Source organism: Protopterus annectens, chromosome 2.part1 (genome assembly GCF_019279795.1).
Source record: "Protopterus annectens isolate FY-2018-M chromosome 2.part1, PAN1.0, whole genome shotgun sequence".
Lineage (NCBI taxonomy): Eukaryota > Metazoa > Chordata > Ceratodontiformes > Protopteridae > Protopterus > Protopterus annectens.
Window position 1 is genome coordinate 767,440,724 of NC_056729.1, and position 18,826 is coordinate 767,459,549.

Genomic DNA, 18,826 nt, shown 5'->3' on the forward strand with positions numbered 1-18,826 from the left:
AAGTTCTTATATCTTGAGTAATTGTACGTACTGTGGCAAGAATAAAATTGTGTGTGTGGCCCCTTTCAGAACAATTTGCATTATATGAAATCCTGATGATGTGTCACCTAAATGCTAGTTATGATATGGCAAGTAGATGTGAAAAGGATGAATACACTATGCTAATACTATAACTGCTGTGTTCCTTGCTACATATAGCCAGTAAACGTGTTACTCTGCAATACAAAACAATGTATTTTTCTTTTTTTTTTAATTATTGCTTTTGCATTTGTGCCCCATTCAGAAGTGTGCAAACTGGGCTCGTGGATGAAGGAATAAAAGTGAAAATTTTAAAATGGGCTGCCTTCTGAAGAGCAAATGAGTCTGTCTCCAGTGCGTGGATGTCAACACTCTGAATAGTACTAAGTGAAGAACATACAGCTGTCAGATAACTTTCCCTGTAATATATGGTGTAAGTGGAGTGAGTTTAGAGAAAGATGACAGCTGATGCAGGCTTTAAACCCAGTTTACAGATAATTTGACGGGGTGGGTGAATACACATTAACACACATTTTGATATATGATTGTGTTGTTGATTGAAACTCAACTATTGTCAGTATTGCTAACAACATGTGAGCTGCTGTCTGTCCCCTTTCCCATTATTTGGCATTGCCTAAAGTCCTGATAATGTGTGCCGGAAATTAAAGTGCTAATGTGGCAAGGAGATATGAGAGAGATGAATGTGTCAGTGCAATGCACTTCTTGCTCTGGTCATTGTTAAGATATACACTTTGATTGTTTTAATTTTCCTTTTAATTGTGTTCTATTTTTTATTAATGCCTTTTGCATTTTGTAGTCTCCTCAACAGTGCGCAAACACAGTTCTCGGACAAAGGAAAAAAGTGAAACGTAATTTAGGCTGCCTCCTTTAGAACAAATGAGCCTGGTGCCATTGCACAGCTGTCAGCCTTCTGGATACTACTCAGTGAAGAAAATACACCTGCTGGGCAACTTTTTCTATGGCACAAGGTGTAAGTGCAGCGATCTTAGAGAAATACGACATGTAATGCACAGTCTGAATCTAGTTTACAGTAATTTCACAGAGGGGGTCAGAATGCCATTTGTCACAATATTATGATTAGAAATGCAACACCAAATACAAATGAGTGTCATAACTATGTTTATTGCAACAAATGTATCATTAATACTTGCTATATATGCCCAATAAAATGTGTGTAAATTATGTTAATCATGACAGTGATGGCATTTAATTTAGAATGCACTTATACAGGCATGATTTGCATGATAGTTTTGTTAAAATTATTATGAGTTATCACATATCATAAGTATGCATTTAGGACAGTATGTCTTGTGAACCATGTATGTAACATACCCCACCATGCATTACTCAGGTCATGCAACTCCATGCATCTGAAATGTATTTACAACCAGGAATACTGCCTTTTATATAGAAATGCAGTCGCATCACTACTTAAAGACTCACACAGGCAGGCATCTCTTAAGTATATCTACATCCATTCCTAAATTACAATATCTCTGATTACTGTACTAAAAAGGAAGTTCTGCTGTGGCACTGACAGTTGGCATGCAGTATTTAACACTCCATCCTCCCTTTTCTTAAAGGGTTTGAATCCCAGGTGGTTCTCAACAACCCAATATGACACAAGTCATGCCATTTACTTCCAACCAACAATGATTATAACAAAAACCAAAAAGCATTTCAGTGTTTACAACTGGAAAATGTATTAATAGGCTGGGCATAAAACATTGCCAAATCTCCCTACCATTTTTAACACCTTTCGTGATTTTTCATGTAATCATGCCAATGTGTCTGTCAAGCCATTTCTGTGCTTTCACTTGTACAAATGCAGCTGTCGAGGCTGTACGTCTTTGTGTATAGGTCATTGTAAGTGAAATCTGAATGGGCCCTAATTCAGACACATAGTTCTAGCTGAATTCTTTAGACATGGCTGGTGAAGGTGAGGATGGTGCTCCATTTGGAATACAAAGGTAGGGTGTTGAGGAGTCCAGGATTTTTATGGCACTCCTCTTTGAGTACTACAGCAGTAGGCTGCTATAGGAGGATTATACTGGGTCTCAGTATAAGGCTGATGCTTGGAATACCTTGACCAAGACTTTCTCCAATGCAACTAGTTCATGGGTTGCTACTAGGCTAATTGTCCTTGTGGGCCATTTTAAGCCTAGCCAATTACCCTGTGTGAGAATCAAACCCTGCACCTTGTATCTGTAAGGTAAACACCTTAACTGTTTCACCAAACTACCAACCCACTGCCAACCTCCCAACACCCATATTATTCCATGTACTTGTTAACAATGTTGCCACCATTACAGTTGCCTGAAGATGTGCGAGCAGGAACTCCTGATCAAATGGGAGGATGAATTTAAGACTGTAAACACCCCTCAGTTGTGTAAGTATAGTGACCCATCAACCATCAATAATATAACATGGATTAACCAGCCAAGACAGTTATTCATTATGCTTTCCTATCTAATTGTTTCCTTCTGTTGTACAGCTACTGAAGAGATAGCACAGAACCATGAGAGGTATTATGAGAGAGTGGCTCACCTCATAGAGGAATGGGGTAAGTAGTCATCAGGCCCAAATACAAGCCAGATAATTATTTTCAGTTTGTCAGTCCATATCATCTTGAGCTGGCATGCCTAAGGTTTTATATCAAACATACTAGCCTTCTTCAATAGCTCCTTGTAATTGCCTTAAGCAAGTTGTGCACCAGCTTAGTTGGGTGTGGTTGCAATCAGTTCCTAAAATGAAAAATTAGGATTTATTATCAGAAACATTAACAACTAGCTTTTATTACAGGATAGTGTAATACTGAAACATTAACAATTCAGTTTTCATAACTGCAGTTATTAACTTGGAAAGCATGTATCTGATGTGGCATAGTCAAATAAATGTTTCTATTTCTTATATCATACCAGTGAATAGATTAATTAATTTTATGACACATTAATGCCTTCACATCATATCTGGATGTGGCAAAGGTGAACATATTTATGAGTCATATTTGTTTATGTATTGAAATAACAATGTAACATGGCATTGATCTTGTTTCGTCTGTTTTGTCTCCCCCACCTCTCTTTATCACACACACATACACACACACACACACACACACACACACACACACACACATATATATATATATATATATATATATATATATATATATGTAACATTTGCTTTGTTAGACTAACCACTGCAGTTCAGTCTGCCAAACCTCCACAGGTGGTTGCAGAAGCACCACCACAAGCAACACAGACATCCAACACATCTGGTTTACAACATGTCAGCATTGCCTCCACAACTCCTGCACTACCATCTCCACTTGCATCAGGTGGCTCTGCCAGGACTGCTGGTGCAGTGGTACTAGTGGAGGTGGAGATTTTTGTCACCAGTCAGGAGCTGACAGGGGTACTGAACAACATAATAGAGAGGGGCTTCAATGCCCAATCAGCAGGGTTGAGAAGATCCTGGGTCGCATTGTCAGACTGATGCCATGTCCAGTACTGACACAGGAAACTGACACAGGCAACATTGATGACAATTCTGAGGGTGATGACTAGATTCTCACTGTCCTTAAGCTGGACTTAGATGAGCCCTCATGTCTCCTACCTATTACCAGTCATGGTATCCCTCATCCTTTTGTGTCCATCATCGTCCATGTCTGTTTTGAATGACCTGTATGCCTGCACCTCCTACCTAATCTACCCTACTTGCCTGACCCTCTCATTACTAAGCATCTTCCCCAATATCCCCCTTTATTAAAAAAAAATGGACACCTGTCCTACAAAAAAAAAAAATATGCCATGTACTTAGCTCTCCACTTCACCTGTGTTTCATCTCAGCAAACTTAATTTTGTCCATTTGGCTATACAACATTATTCTATTCTCATCACCCATCCCTGGTGTGGTGACTCTCCAAATACATCAAATTCTGTGTACAATTGTACATTTATGTTGTAAAGAAGTGGATAGCTGTGGCGCTGTTCCATCACCATCATGTAAATCCCTGTATTCTTTTCTCTGTGTCCTCCCTTCTACTTGCACCCCCTCCCCTTTTCATGACTGTCCTATCAATTCTTTTTTCACACATTTAGTTGGGTCAAAAATTAGAATCACACACAACACACATGGCCAGAAATGGCCAATTAAAAAGTATTAGCTTTTTGTCCTCAGAATTTCTGTGGAACCTGGCATTGTGTAGCAGTGCTGAGTGGCACAGAATGGTGTTTCAAGTCCTATGGCAAAAACTGGTGATTTTTTGTCCTCACCCAAACTAGTCCAGTTATCTTTGTGCAAAGGTACTTAAATATTCTGTTATAGGAATACAGAGCAGAGGCCCTACTTTGAAACAAGTAGGGCTGCTGGATGTAATGAGCTAGGAGCTCTTATGTGGTGTGTGGTGATAATTCATGTTTATAAACTGATGTGTTTGCATAGTGTCAAGGGTTTGATTCCAGACATGTCAAAATATTATTTCATGTAATTTAATATTCCTGTCATGTGTTTAATTAGGAAATTCTGTACTTATTTCAAATTACAACATTTCATGAACCTAGCAGGATTAGGAAAAATAGCAGAGCATTTGAACGGTGCATAAAGCATTTGCAGAAATTTTCCATCCCCAACAGAGAGACTTATTAAGCCCCTCCCCTCTTGTCCTGCTTATGTCTTAATCTTGTCTCTAGTCTTCTACACCTTCTTACTCCTTTTGCCAAACACTATATTTTACAGACCATGACGATTAATAATGAGGAATTACCTAAGAGTAACATAGCATAAAGATGGCCCTAAATGTCCCATAAATCAAACTCTTGGTATGTCTCTTGCCATCTGCCTCTTTCTCTCTCTTCACCCATCTCATTATCAGTGGGACACTCATGGGATGAGCTGCCTCATCCCATTGCCCACTGTGCAAAGTAGTGGGAATTGAAAAGTCCCGCTTTTTGATTACACTGAATTGCCATGGAAAAGCTACAATTTCTTCCTGCTTTTCCATGGCAATTCAATTATATCACCTGCCTGGAACTGCAGGCAGAGCTATTCCCCATTAGGTCTGAGTGCCTTAGATCATGCAGCAATTGGCTGCAATTCATGAAAGGGGTGGGGATGGGGAAGGAAGAGCCCTGCAAAGATCACGGCTGTTGAGAGGTTTATTTTTAGCACTTCTACAGCCGCTAAAGAAAAAGATTTGTTTTTTTGTTTTTTTTTCCTAACAGCCAAGCCAGCCATCCATCCATTCATCCATCCAGCCAGTCATCCAGCCAGCAATCCAGCCATCCATTCATCCAGTCATAAATCTAGCCATCCATTCATTCATCCATCCAGCCAGCCAGCTATCCGTCCAGCCATTAATCCATCCATCCAGCCATTCATACATCCAGCTGCTACTCCCACCAACCAGCTAGCCACTCCAGCAGTCAGCCAGCAGCTAGCCACTCCAGCAGCCAGCCAGCCATCTAGTTAGCCACTCCAGAAGCAAGCCAGCTAGCCACTCCAGCAGCCAGCCAGCCACTCCAGCAGCCAACCAGCTAGCTAGCCACTCCAGCAGCCAACCAGCCAGCTAGCAATTCCATCAGCCAGCCAACTGTTGTACCCATAACAGCATCTCCTCCGCCACTCCTGTGGTGATGTCAGGGTAGAGGGTGTGGCCAGTCATGTTGGCCACACCCCCATGTCCCAATTTGTCTTGCTTAAAAGGTGGCAACCCTACTGTCTTGTCACTTTATACTGTTGCATATTTATTAGGCTGAAGAAAGTAATGTTCACCTTATGGGCCTTTACTATTTGCATTACTGTGATGAAGCCTAATAACTACATCCTCCCTTGCTTCAATAGATTGTCACTGTCCCTTCAATTGTGTTACTTAAATTTTATAAAGTAGGAGTTCCTTTGTAGTCTGCTGAGATAATGCTCAGATCTACAGACAGATTTATAGGTTCATAGGTGTGTACTAGGCTAATGACCCTGGAGTCTTTACAGTCCTAGTCCATAGGATTACCCTGGCATTGTGCCACCAGGCAATTTTTTTCATTGTTTCAAGAATTCGAATCCAGAACTGTCAAGCCCTTAGCTGCTGCCTGCATTTTGTATTGAGCCACCATTATCCTGCTTCTGTCATAACCTACTTGCCCCCTGCCTCCCTCTCCCCATCTGTCTCTCTATCCCTTCTGCGTTATCAGCCTGAATCCTCAGCATTGGGTGCAATGCCAGACAGTAAGCAGCAATGCTAACTGAAGATAAATAGCAGTTCATGCCTTACAGCAAAATCTTGTGAGTTTTTACCTTAGACTCCATTAGCACACCTAGCTTCATACAAATATGCTTAACTCTGCTGCCCAATAGAAAAACAGACTAAAAGCAACAAAGTGTAATACAGTTACTCTTCCATATCTATTAGGCTGCTTCATGTCACTTACAGTCTAAGGGATGTTACAGCTGACATAAACGCAATGAAGGCTGAAGCCTACTTAGTCCCTTTCTTCTGCCTGTCGGCAGTGTCACTTACAATGCGTGATCTAAACTTAGCAAAGTATGAATTCCTATGTGGTGAGCTGAGAGAATCCTCCAAAGTGTATTCAAGTATTTTATATTGTTGAAGGTTCAAATCCAGACATATATAATTATGTAATGTTTTGCATATTAATAGTATGTGTGCCACTGTGTGCTACATATCTTATTAAGTCTACACTGTCTTCCTTATGTCCTCATCAGGGTTTCCACTCTCTTATCCCTTTCTTGATCCAGGCTGGAAACACAGCAATACCTCTAAACTGTACAGATTTTCAAAGGAGGTCCACACCTCTGCATCTTAATTTGTGGTGTGCTCAGCACAACCTCTGTGAACTTCTGGCAAGTCACTTATGACTGAAGTAATTGAATTCCCAGAATCAGTGATAGAATTAGTTCAAATTATCTACAACAACCCAATGACTCAAGTATGAAGAGTGTTTAGTCTCATGGAGGGGCTCCTAGTGGAGTGGGTGTTCATCAGGGTTCAGCTCTGAGCCCACTGTTGTTCATACTGGTGATGGATTACATTAGCATATAGATCAGTGGGGACAGGTGACAATTCTGCCATGTTGAGATGATGTAGCATTACATGCGGACTCTGAGCAAAACTCCAGCAAAGGATAGAGGAATAAAATGCAAAACTGAAGGCACATGGGGTGAAACTGAATACATATGTAACAGCTGCAACAGTTGTAATGCCAGCAAATGGGAAAATCAGAAGAAGCTGAGATCTGAGATAGAAGGGAAAATAGTGGAAGAAGTTAATAGCTTTAATTATCCTGGAGGGGTGGTTGAGGAGAAAGTTAGTCTGAATAAGAAGGTCAAAGCTAGAACCAGAGGGGCTGCAATCAAATGGCACACAGTGTCAGAGGTAGTGTATCAAAGAAGAACTGCAAAAAGGCTAAAAAGTAAGGTGTACAAAGCAGTGGTGTGATCAGTACTACTGTATGGTACAGAACTTGTGCAGAAATGGCAGAGCAGTTGAGGAAGCAATAGGTGATGGAGATGAAAGGATACACATGGTGTGGCAGATGAAGAAATGAGGACATCAGAGCAGAAGTCAAAGTAGTTTCAATTGCAGAGGAAGTAAAAAAAAGCAGATTATGTTGTTGAGGCACACATGCAGAAAATCTGAAGAAAGGATGGTGAATAATATTTGGGACAAACAGAAAGAAGGCAAGAGGAAATGAAGGGGACCATCAAAGAAGTGGATGACTTGTGCAAGAAATGACCTGCGACAGTAAGGCTTGACCAGTGAATCAAGAAAGATGGTGACAGTTGACACAACACCCAAACCACGTGTAGAAAATAGGAAAGGGGGTTGATATTCATCATCATCATCATCATCATTATCATCATCATCACCATCATCATCATCATCATCACCATCATCATCATCATCATCATCATCATCATCATCATCATCATCACCATCATCATCATCATTTTCTGTAGGGAAACAATCACTGTAAGCCTGTGTAGCATTTATGTGCATCAACTGCTACTTGAGGTTACTTTCATACAAATGTTAAATATGAAGTGCACACTTGTCAGAGCTACTTCTGTAAAAAAAGTGAAAGCAGTTAACATCCCATACAGCTGAGTGTGACAAAATCACAAAAACAGCATTTATGCAGAGGGTTAAGCCCCCTGCACCACCCATGCACAAACTCTGAACTCACAAAACCTTGGAGATAAGGAGAAACGTCCTTACTCTCATTGTTCCATGATATCTGTCTGTTCAGTAGGCCTTTGACAAAACACTGGAACTGCTGACACTAGTTTGATAATTCCTGTTTCATGAGAGCAGAGGCTAAATAAATAACAGAATATTAAAGAGCTCATAATATGGAAAAGATGGGAAGGACTCAGTTCCCACATGTTGTGCAGGGTAATTCAGTTACACATCTATATGTAAAGAATAGAGCCAAATTCTTTGTCAACGAGTACATTTGTTGACACACAAATCATTGGACTCACTACATCAAAACACTTAAACATTGTTTCACAAAGGATTGAAAAAATAGTGTTTTTGCAGGGGGCAAGCCACCCTGTACCCCCCATCCCTGCTTCTAATATATACTGACTCTGAGATCACACTATAGTGCAGAAAGAGCATGTTCCACAATCTCACTGTACTGCAATCTGTTAGTACAAAAGCTGATACTTTTTTATCTGATTTTCAATGAGCTGCAGGGGTAAAAACAAAACTGATAAAACACACCAACAAAATTATCTGTTCAGGCACATAATAATGATGCATGCTCTTGAAATACATCATATTAGTGTCATACAACTCAACTATCCTAGTGTATTATGTAAGGTATGGATTTGTGTCTGTCTGTGAATCCAGCCACAGCTTCTGAACTTCATAGTTTACTGGCCACACCAATATGAAAATGCACTGATTGCTCTGAAAGCAAAGACGTCATGTGTGGATATGCGCCCCACAAAATTAAGTTCATGTTTGTTAATTAGGCCAGGCCAACTGGCCTCTGCATTTTAAGAACTAATTTACACAGTCTACATTCCAAGAAAAGTAAAATACTGAAATGCACCTTTTTGAAAAATGTTTAGTTTAGCTTTTCTTAAATACAGTCCAGATTAATGAACCATCTCAACTCAAATACCATAGGAAGTTGTAGATACAAACATGCAACAGTAGACATTAAAACCATGTTTATTAGCCAGTCAATTTGACTTCCGTAGCTTAAGAAACTGTATAAACAGCTTATACTACCTTAACAGCAAAATAATGAAAACGTATTTTTAGAAAGTATCTCATGTTTGTGACAAACTATGGTAAGCTGAACTGTTTAAATATGTAAGTGCAATACTCAAGCCAATAAACAGTTATAATATATTATATTTATTACTAAATAGACATTTAACACAAAATACTAACAGTCATACATGGTCTTTTTCTCTGCATTTCATACGCTCTCCTGGAACATGTTTCACAACAATAAACATGTAAAAATAATAACCTCACTAACATATTTACATATAACATGTTGCTATTCCATTTTTACAATTTCTATGTTCAGTTCGAGTGCAAAATCTCTCCATGAATCTCATGGTCTCCTTGTAGACGATACATGAAGCAGTTATTTCTTGGGCTACGGCTTGTGTGTCGTATGGATTTCAACATATTCTTATGGCAGTGTTCAGCTTCATTTTATGAAGGATATGACTGAAACGTTGAGGTTGTCTTTGTCATAAAACACATACACCGCTAAAACTTGTGGTTGATATGCAGTACAGCCACACAACGACAAATAACTATACTGTCTTGTTCAGCACTGTACTCCCAATACATTGTAGTCAATGGAAACTGTACAGACACTTAGTGTCAATATTTTCACATGGGACCTAATGGCTGTATTAACCAATGTCCATAACTGTTTGAATATCAAAATAAGGATTTATATACATTTATATATACATACTACATACAAAACAGTTATAGCTACTGCTGTCTTTTTAAATGTATTAATCTATATGTGTACTGTACTGAACTGCTGTGTCATAATTCACTGATGGTACATGGTAACTCTGTGATACTTGCACTCCCAGCAACAGTTCTTTTTCGTCAGCAGTATTAGTAGCTGCACCCATGTCATCAGAATGGTACCCTGATTGGTAGTCACTGGTCTGGGTTGAGGTTTCAGATGTTAATGAATCTTTGCTCTTAGAGGAATCTATGTTACTGCAAACAAGAAAAAATGAATGAATAAATAAATGCGAAGATTTTATTTTTTCATATCAATATTTATCATTACTACTCATGAAATTGTTGCATGTAAAGTAGCATACATACACACACACACACACACACACACACACACACACACACACATATATATATATATATATATATATACACACACACACACACATACATTTATACTTCACAAGGAATATGCTTTAAAATAACATACAGAGGGTTGCTGTGACTTGCTCGTGCTCTGTTTCCTCAGTCTTAATTTTTTCAGCTGTATATGTACATTTGCTCAAGTTGTTATTTTCTTGGCAGCTGTTTGCTTGATACTTCCTATGGTGACATTCAAAGGCTTGAAATCATGGAATTTAGTGTTGTTTGAGGCTGACAGGTAGCAAAGAAAGACTGATCATTATTTACCTACTTTAGCAATGATTGAACTTTCTCCAAGATGACATAACATTGGAACGTGAATCCATAAGTAAGCGAGTTTGGAGTGTGAATGGTTATTTTTTGTGGTTGCACACGCCCATGTATTTCTAATCTCCTCAAGTACATATGTGCCCTAAGCATGACAGAGTTTGTGCTGAAATGTACATGCTGCTGTTTTTAGTAGCTTGTAGATTTCTCGGAAGCATAATGGCCCTCTGCAGAAACAAAACTTGAATTTTAACTTTTCAACATTCGCTTCCTCCAGTTACTTGAATGTACATTTTGTTACATAAAAGATCTGCATTATAATCTCATGTTACTATTGGTCTCACTTACAACAGTCTACCAATCAGATCGTACTTAAATGGTTTGCAAGCTCTCCAAAGATCAAAGAGATTCATGTCAATCAGTTTAACACACTTTCATTGAAAGTGATTTCGACTGAAGCAATTATGCTAAAACTACTTAATGAAACTCAGAGGTAATCTTTTTCCATGGTGGGCAAGCTTTCCTGCTTCCTCTATGTGGTGGATGCCTTCTGCCTTCCCCCCTAGTTTATATATAGTTACTCTAAGTTTGCGCAACAGTTAACAAAAAGGAAAACTCCACTGTCACTAAAAGTGATTTCGGCATAATTGTTTGGTAAGATTAACTTTTGATTGAAGTGGATTTGACTGATTGAAAGACTCAAAATCAAAACACATTCTACTGAGATGTAATTGTGCATATGCATATCTTTATTTTTGCAAGGAGTATATGTATATATACCCTCTCTGAAGGCTGTGCTTTCATACTTGTGAAATTATATATTGTAATTCCAAGGTCACATAAAATTGGGGGAAGAGAAATTAGTATTCTCTTTCTCAGTTTTGTCTGAGTTTTGAGTTGTTATAAATAAATTTCAGAAGAAGCCTCTGGGATAAATCCCGCCACACAGCAGCAGGCATGCTTCCATTATGACTTGTGGAGTTACATCTAGATAAAGCTATAAGTTGATAAAACAACTGGTTGCAGCCTTATCCAAACGAAAAACAAAAATAAAGCATTTGTCTGTGGGTAAGCTCATCTGCACCTGCACACTCCTGAACGTAATATATACCAACTCAACAAATCTTACACAAATATGACAAAGGAAGAAATCTCCCAAAAGAAAGGAAGCAGTGCTTCAAGAATAATTTCTTATCAAAAAGAAAACAATGGCAGATTTTTAACTTCATCAAACTGAACTCAACCAAAAGGGAGTTTAAGTTCAAACAGTTCTGGAAAACTGGGTATATGCATTGTTAACTGACATCTGTTTCTGTACATTTGTCAGGTCAAAGTCATACTGCCAGTTTATCGTGCAAACTGTTCTGGTATTGCTGGTCTTAGTATTCTAGGATGAGTATTCTGGAGGTTAGTCAGCTAATAGAACCATATTGCTAAAAGAAAATAAATAGTTAAATGTCACTTTAAACTACCAAAAATAGGAGAATATAATCTCAGATTTGAAAATACTAACTTCTCATCATCCACCCCCTTCCATAGATGTATGAAAAGGGAAACTGTGAAGCATTGTATCAGTCAAACACATCATATGCACTCCTTCCTTCCTTCCTTCCTAATCCATAAGTGGTAACATACAATATCTTGTGTCGGACAGGAACATGCAGACATCCCACCCATCATGATAAATCAACTTTGGATTGAAATATACTCCTTGTTTCTATGAGAGTGGAATGTAGCTTTCAATATCCAGACTAGTGCAATGTAACATTTATTTTTGCATGGTATTACTTGGCTACCTATTTAACTGGCCTGGTAAGCCCACTGGGCATAATCATACCTTGTCAGGGGTGACCAAGGAACATGCTTGATTAAGTGGCTTGCCCAGGGTCATACAGTAATAAAATGAAAGTAGAGAGAATTAAACTGTGTACACAGAAATAAGTTAATTAGCAGCTCACAGCTTTAGTCCTCTGTACTAACTGACAGAACAGTTTCCATGATAAACTAGCGCAATGACTGTAACCTGTCAGATATACAGAAACAGATGTCAGTTAACAGTTCTTCCATACTGCATCCCTTGTATACTTCATCCATTAGTGCACTGAAGAATCACAACCGATTCTTCACATAAATATTCTATACATATCGTTTCTTAAGTGGTGATATTGTTGAGTGGGATATTTGTTTATCATTGTTTTTCACTAAAGAACATCTGTTTGCCAGCTTTTTTAAATATTCTTAAAAATCATTCATCAGTTATCAATGTAACACAAGTTCTGATCCAGCCATAAATATGGAACAAACTTAAAGAAACTGTACTTGCTAGTGATGTCGGAAGTTTGTGCTAAAATAATGTTCTGTTACCCCATTAGAAAGATTTCCATTATATCACTGCATATCACTAAAATCAAGATACTGTACCTGGAAATCTTTACAGCACAAAAAAGCCAAACACAAGAAAATATGTTGTGTTGGTTTTGATATTAAAGAGAAAGCAGAGGATTGATATTTAGGGGGTGAATGTCTTGAGAAAAGTCATGTTCCTTAAAAAATATGCCACATTATTGCCCAGAATGGTGGGAACATTATAAATATCAAGCATGCATGACTAAGGCACATATGCAGGTTATGCTTCATCACACTAATATCATAGTATAATACTAAGTTATACTTATTGTAGTTGGCAACAAACTGATCAGCTATTCTCTTACTACTCCTGTTCCCCTGACGTTGCCATTCCTGGACTGTATTTTCCACTAAATGAACTGAGTGTGAGATGGCAACTCATGTGGGTACTCTTGTCACATTGAGTAAGGTGTTTCATTTTACAATATTTATGCTAGTATATTTAACATATTTAAGTAAGGGGATGTAAGGATACACTCCTCCATATGGCTAGTGGAGGGCAGCTTCCCACTCTGCAAAAATCCAGCAATAATAACAATTATAGTGAGCATTACTGGGGAAATAATAAACAGGCAGTATAGTGACCATTACTGGGGAAATAATGAACAACCAGTATAGTGACCATTACTAGGGAAATAATAAACAGCCAATACAGTGAGCATTACTGGGGAAATAATGAACAGCCAGTATAGTGAGCATTACTGGGGAAACAATGCACAGCCAGTACAGTGACCATTACTGGGGAAATAATGAACAGCCAATATAGTGAGCATTACTGGGGAAATAATGAACAGCCAGTGTAGTGACCATTACTAGGGAAATAATGAACAACCGATATAGTGACCATTACTGGGAAAATAATGAACAGCCAGTATAGTGACATCACTGGGGAAACAATGAACAGCCAGTATAGTGACCATTACTGGGGAAATAATGAAAAGCCAGTATAGTGAGCATTACTGGGGAAATAATGAACAGCCAGTATAGTGAGCATTACTGGGGAAATAATAAACAGCCAGTATAGTGACCACTACTGGGGAAATAATGAACAGCCAGTATAGTGACCATTACTGGGGAAATAATGAACAGTCAGTATAGTGACCATTACTGGGGAAATAATGAACAGCCAGTATAGTGAGCATTACTGGGGAAATAATGAACAGCCAGTATAGTGACATCACTGGGGAAACAATGAACAGCCAGTATAGTGACCATTGCTAGGGAAACAATGAACAGCCAGTATAGTGACCATTACTGGGGAAATAATGAACAGTCAGTATAGTGACCATTACTGGGGAAATAATGAACACCCAGTATAGTGACCATTACTGGGGAAATAATGAACAGCCAGTATAGTGACATTACTGGGGAAATAATGACCAGCCTGTATAGTGACCATTATTGGGGAAATACTGAACAGCCAGTACATTTATCATTACTGGGGAAATAATGAACAGCCAGTATAGTGACCATTACTGGGGAAATAATGAACATCCAGTATAGTAACCATTACTGGGGAAATAATGAACAGCTAGTATAGTGGCCATTACTGGGGAAATAATGAACAGCCAGTATAGCGACATTAGGTTCATAGGTAAGTACTAGGCTATCTGCCCAAGGGCATTTATAAGCCTAGCCAGAATGTGTTGGCTTTTGCCACCCCCTTAGATTAGTTCCCTGTGCCCCTGTCCAGCAGAGCCATTAGTTCCCTGCACCACTGTCCAGCAGAGCCACTGCAGTGATCCCGAGGTAAATTTTCTGTTTCCCATCCACCCGTCAAGGTTTCTCTTGAAGAGTGTTAGTGAAGGGCTCTGCCTGATATATATTGGAATCCTGTTCCAAAGCATGGGGAGTCTCTGGGGCAGGAATCTATCCCTCCAGCATGTCCTATTTATCGTTGTGGTGAGGTTTATATCTCTAGACCATGTGGCTCTCCGGGATTTGTTTTTTTTTAGGTGGAGCATGTCCATCAATTCTGGGTTGGACATGGCCTTGTATGTCAGGCAGAGATCACCTCTGAGTAAGTGGTATGCAACCGAGTACAGCTGGAGTTTCTTGAGTCGAGCTGCATAGGGCATCTGTTTGAGGCCAGTAATCCTTTTGGTGAGGTACTTTTGTGGTCTTTCCAGCTGTTGCAGGTGTCTTGTAAGGTACATCCCAAATGGGATGTTGTATTCTATGATGGATCTAATGAGTGATGAGTAAAGAGGCACAATAACATCTTTTGTTCTAGATGTGAACCCTTTTGTGATTAGGTGGGCCACATAGAAGGATTTTCTAACCACTTTGGCAATATGATTATCAAAGGAGAGATTACTATCTACTTGGGTCCCCAAGATCCATTATTACATTTTCTATATTTAGGGGACTACCACCTATGTGGTAGTTTGTGGGTACTTTGTTTTTTCCAAATGGGATGACTATGCACTTTTTGGCATTTAGTTTGAGGCCATGATTTTGACGCCAGGTATCCATCTCAGTGAGACCCTTCTGGAGGGTGTCTGTAAGAGCCAGGGAATTAACTATGGTCCCTAGTTTGCAGTAGTCAGTGAACTTGGTCAGCTATAGTCCTCCTATGCTTGCCTGTACCTCTGGGAAGTATATACCGAACAGGAGGGGTCCTAGGACTGAGCCCTGGGGGATGCCACTTGTAACTGGTTTAGAGTCGGACATAGAGACTGCAACTCTCACCATGGGTTCTATCCATGAGCCAGTTGGCAACCCATCTCATGATGTAGGGGGTTATGTTCAAACTGGTGAGCTTGTCTATAATACTAGAATGGGGAATGGTGTTGAAAGGCTTTGCGAGGTCTAGGTAGGCTGTGTGGACCTCCTTTCCCTCATCTAATGCCTTAGTAACTGTCTCAAAGAAGTCCACCAGGTTTAGGAGGCATGATCTGCCCTTAACAAAGCCAAACTGGGTAGGGTCCAAGGTTTGGAGGTTCCCAATGTCTCTGTTAATGAGTTCCATGATGATGCACTCCATAGCCTTGCAGACCAGGCTAGTCAGGCTTATAGGGCAATAGTTCCTGGGGTCTGTTGTGGCTCGACCTTTGTGGAGCAGGATAACTGTTGCTGTGTGCCATTCTGTGGGTACATAGCCTGTAGAGAGGCTGAGTTTGATCAGTGTGTTTAGGTGAGGGGTTAGTTCATTTTGGAGCTCTTGTAAGACACAACCTGGGACACTGTCCGGTCCCATTGAAGCTGTGTTTTTGGCTTTGGATAGCACTGTTTTAACCTGTGTATCAGGGATTGATGGGGCTCTACATTCTTCTGGTATGGTTATTGGCCCTTTAGGGGTGAGAGGGGGGGTGAAGTTTGCACTAAACCTGTCTGCCAGAATGTTGGCAATATCAGTCGGTTCAGTGTATTTTGTGCCATTCTGCACTAACTCAGAGCAGATCTGAGAGTTTCCACTTAGGTTCTTGACATAGCTAAAGAATGCTTTGTGGTTATCTTTGGAGTCATTGGCAATTTATCTTTCAAAACTAGCCTTGGATGATTTAATGAGGGGTCGTAGTTTCTTGCTGATACTGATCAGGGATGTCTTTCCTTCTTGGGATTTTACTCTTTTCTGTACTAGTTTCCTCCTTCTGTTGTATAGCTTGTTTATGGCAGGGGTCCACCAGACTGGTTTAGTTTTCTTGGAGGAGTGATTATTGGTTTTACTTGGGATAGCACGATCCATGTATTCCTGCAGATGCTCATAGAGTGCCTTTGTAAAGGTTTCAGCAGCTTGGACAGCATTGTCCTTTAGCATGGGGGCTCTGAACCTTTCCACCTCGGTCTTAAGTAATATGAAGTTTACTTTTGAAAGGTTTTTTACGGTAGTTTCCTTGATTGGGGGTGGAGGCAGAATGTGGATATCCAGAGTGATTAGTCTATGGTCTGATCTAACCAGCGAGGGGTTGACCTCCGGTGTGGAACACCAGTTGCCCATGTTGGTGATGACTAGGTCCAATATGTTGTTCCCTCTGGTGGGGATGTTGACTAGTTGATCTAGGGCATTCAAGTTTATAAATTCTAGGAAGCATTGGGCAAGGGAGTTAGGACTTGAATAATTCTCCCAGTTTATGTATGGGTAATTGAAATCACCCAGTATCAGGGTGTTTGGTAGGACCTTCATATTTCCCAGTGTCTCCAGAAATGCGGAATGGGGGTCCTAGGTCATGGTGGGTGATCTGTAGCAAGCTACAATTTGGATTGCAGTTTTGCCCATTGTTAGTTGCACATGGATGATCTCTGATGCATTGTGCTGCACCACTAACCTGGAGGTGTGGGTATCATTGATGAATATGGATACACCCCGGCTTTTTGTGTTTTGGTCCTGGTTCTGTGGCCAAAAGGTATGGTATGAGTTATAGCCTAGTAGTGCTGGAGTGCTCTCAGGAGCCTTAAACCAGGTTTCTGTTACTGCACAGATGTCAATGTTCTCCATACTGAGGAGTGTCTCAAGTGCGTGCATTTTGAGGTTTAGACTTCTGGCATTGAGTAGCATTACCCTCAGTATTTGGTTACTTGTGCTATTTATGGTGGTGGGTTTGTCTTTTGAGCCTTGCCTAAAAAATGCACTATGGAGGCAAGAGCCTTGGCCAGTATTCAAAAGCCTAAGGGTGACAGGTGCAAGTCATCTCTTGCAAAGCAACATGGCTTGTCGAGCATGTCATCCCAAGTGGATAGATACTGGATCCCCTTTGAATGACACTAGAAATGTAGCCAATTGTTGAAATTGATCATTTTTTTCTTTATACTGTGGCATCATTCTTGGTGAGGGCAGGATGCTACTCAAGGTCAGGGTCATACCAGCCTGGGCTACATGATCAGAGAGCTCTTCCATGTCTCTTTTTATGTAGCCCAGGGAAGTATGTCTCAGGTCATTCAAACCAACATTGACAATGACAGAGTCGTATTTGTACTTGTTCTGGAGTGACCTGAGTGCTTGCGTTATGTGACAGATCATGACTCCTAACAGGCAGCTACCTGTAACTTTCTCCTTGTCCAGCCTAGTTAGTGGGACATCAGTGTGCCTGACTATAGAGTTGCCTATTACTAGTGTGTTGGGTATGTTATTTTGTCTTAAGGGCTGTGATTGCCTGGCACACTGATTATGTGAATTATGTGTTTCATGGTTAGTGATGGGGTGTGGAGGTTGCTTAGATGTCTGCTTTGGAGGTCTCTTTTGCTTTTGCAGATTTTTATTTAGAGTCTCCAAGTATGTTTTCAAGTATTCCTGTGTGTTATTTGCCTGTGTTAGTTTATTAGGCCTATGTGAGACTGATGGTGTGTTGCAAGTATTACCCTTCTCCTCTTGACTGTCAGTTCCAGTCTTGGGTTGAGAGAGCTTTGCCTCCAGTTTGGCTGTGTAATTGCATCTCTCACATACATTAGTGTTTGGTGGTAAGAGGAGAGGGTTGTCTGTGTACACGAGGCAGTTGTAACATTGCCTCAAAATGCTCAGATTCACCAGTTGGACTGGAGAGTACACCAGAAACTGCCCTTTGGACATGCCTGAATAGGTAGAGTAAGCTGTTTTTTCTGATAGGCTGGTGGGGACGATTAGAGAGCCTTGTCCTTCTGGACAGTATAGGGGGTCTAGTGCTAGGGTTAATTAGTGCTTGCTATGAGTTTTAAGCAAGTGCCTGACTGTGAAATGAATGGTTTGAGTGCTAAAGTTGAAGGTTTGTCTAGTTCCAAGGGAAAAATTGAAGAGTAGACTTCATGGAG

General features: G+C 40.0%; 1 protein-coding gene across 2 annotated transcripts in view; it reads right to left on the reverse strand.

The window, feature by feature from the left end:
• Window positions 1-9,219: 9,219 nt before the first annotated feature.
• The window catches only part of KDR (kinase insert domain receptor), a 166,381-nt gene continuing 156,774 nt past the window's right edge, over window positions 9,220-18,826 (reverse strand). For both annotated transcript variants that reach the window (XM_044062474.1, XM_044062475.1), the window contains exon 29: window positions 9,220-10,264. In XM_044062474.1, coding sequence (XP_043918409.1) covers window positions 10,048-10,264 — 217 coding nt within the window. In that variant the 3' untranslated portion in view covers window positions 9,220-10,047. The remainder of the gene's footprint in view (window positions 10,265-18,826) is intronic.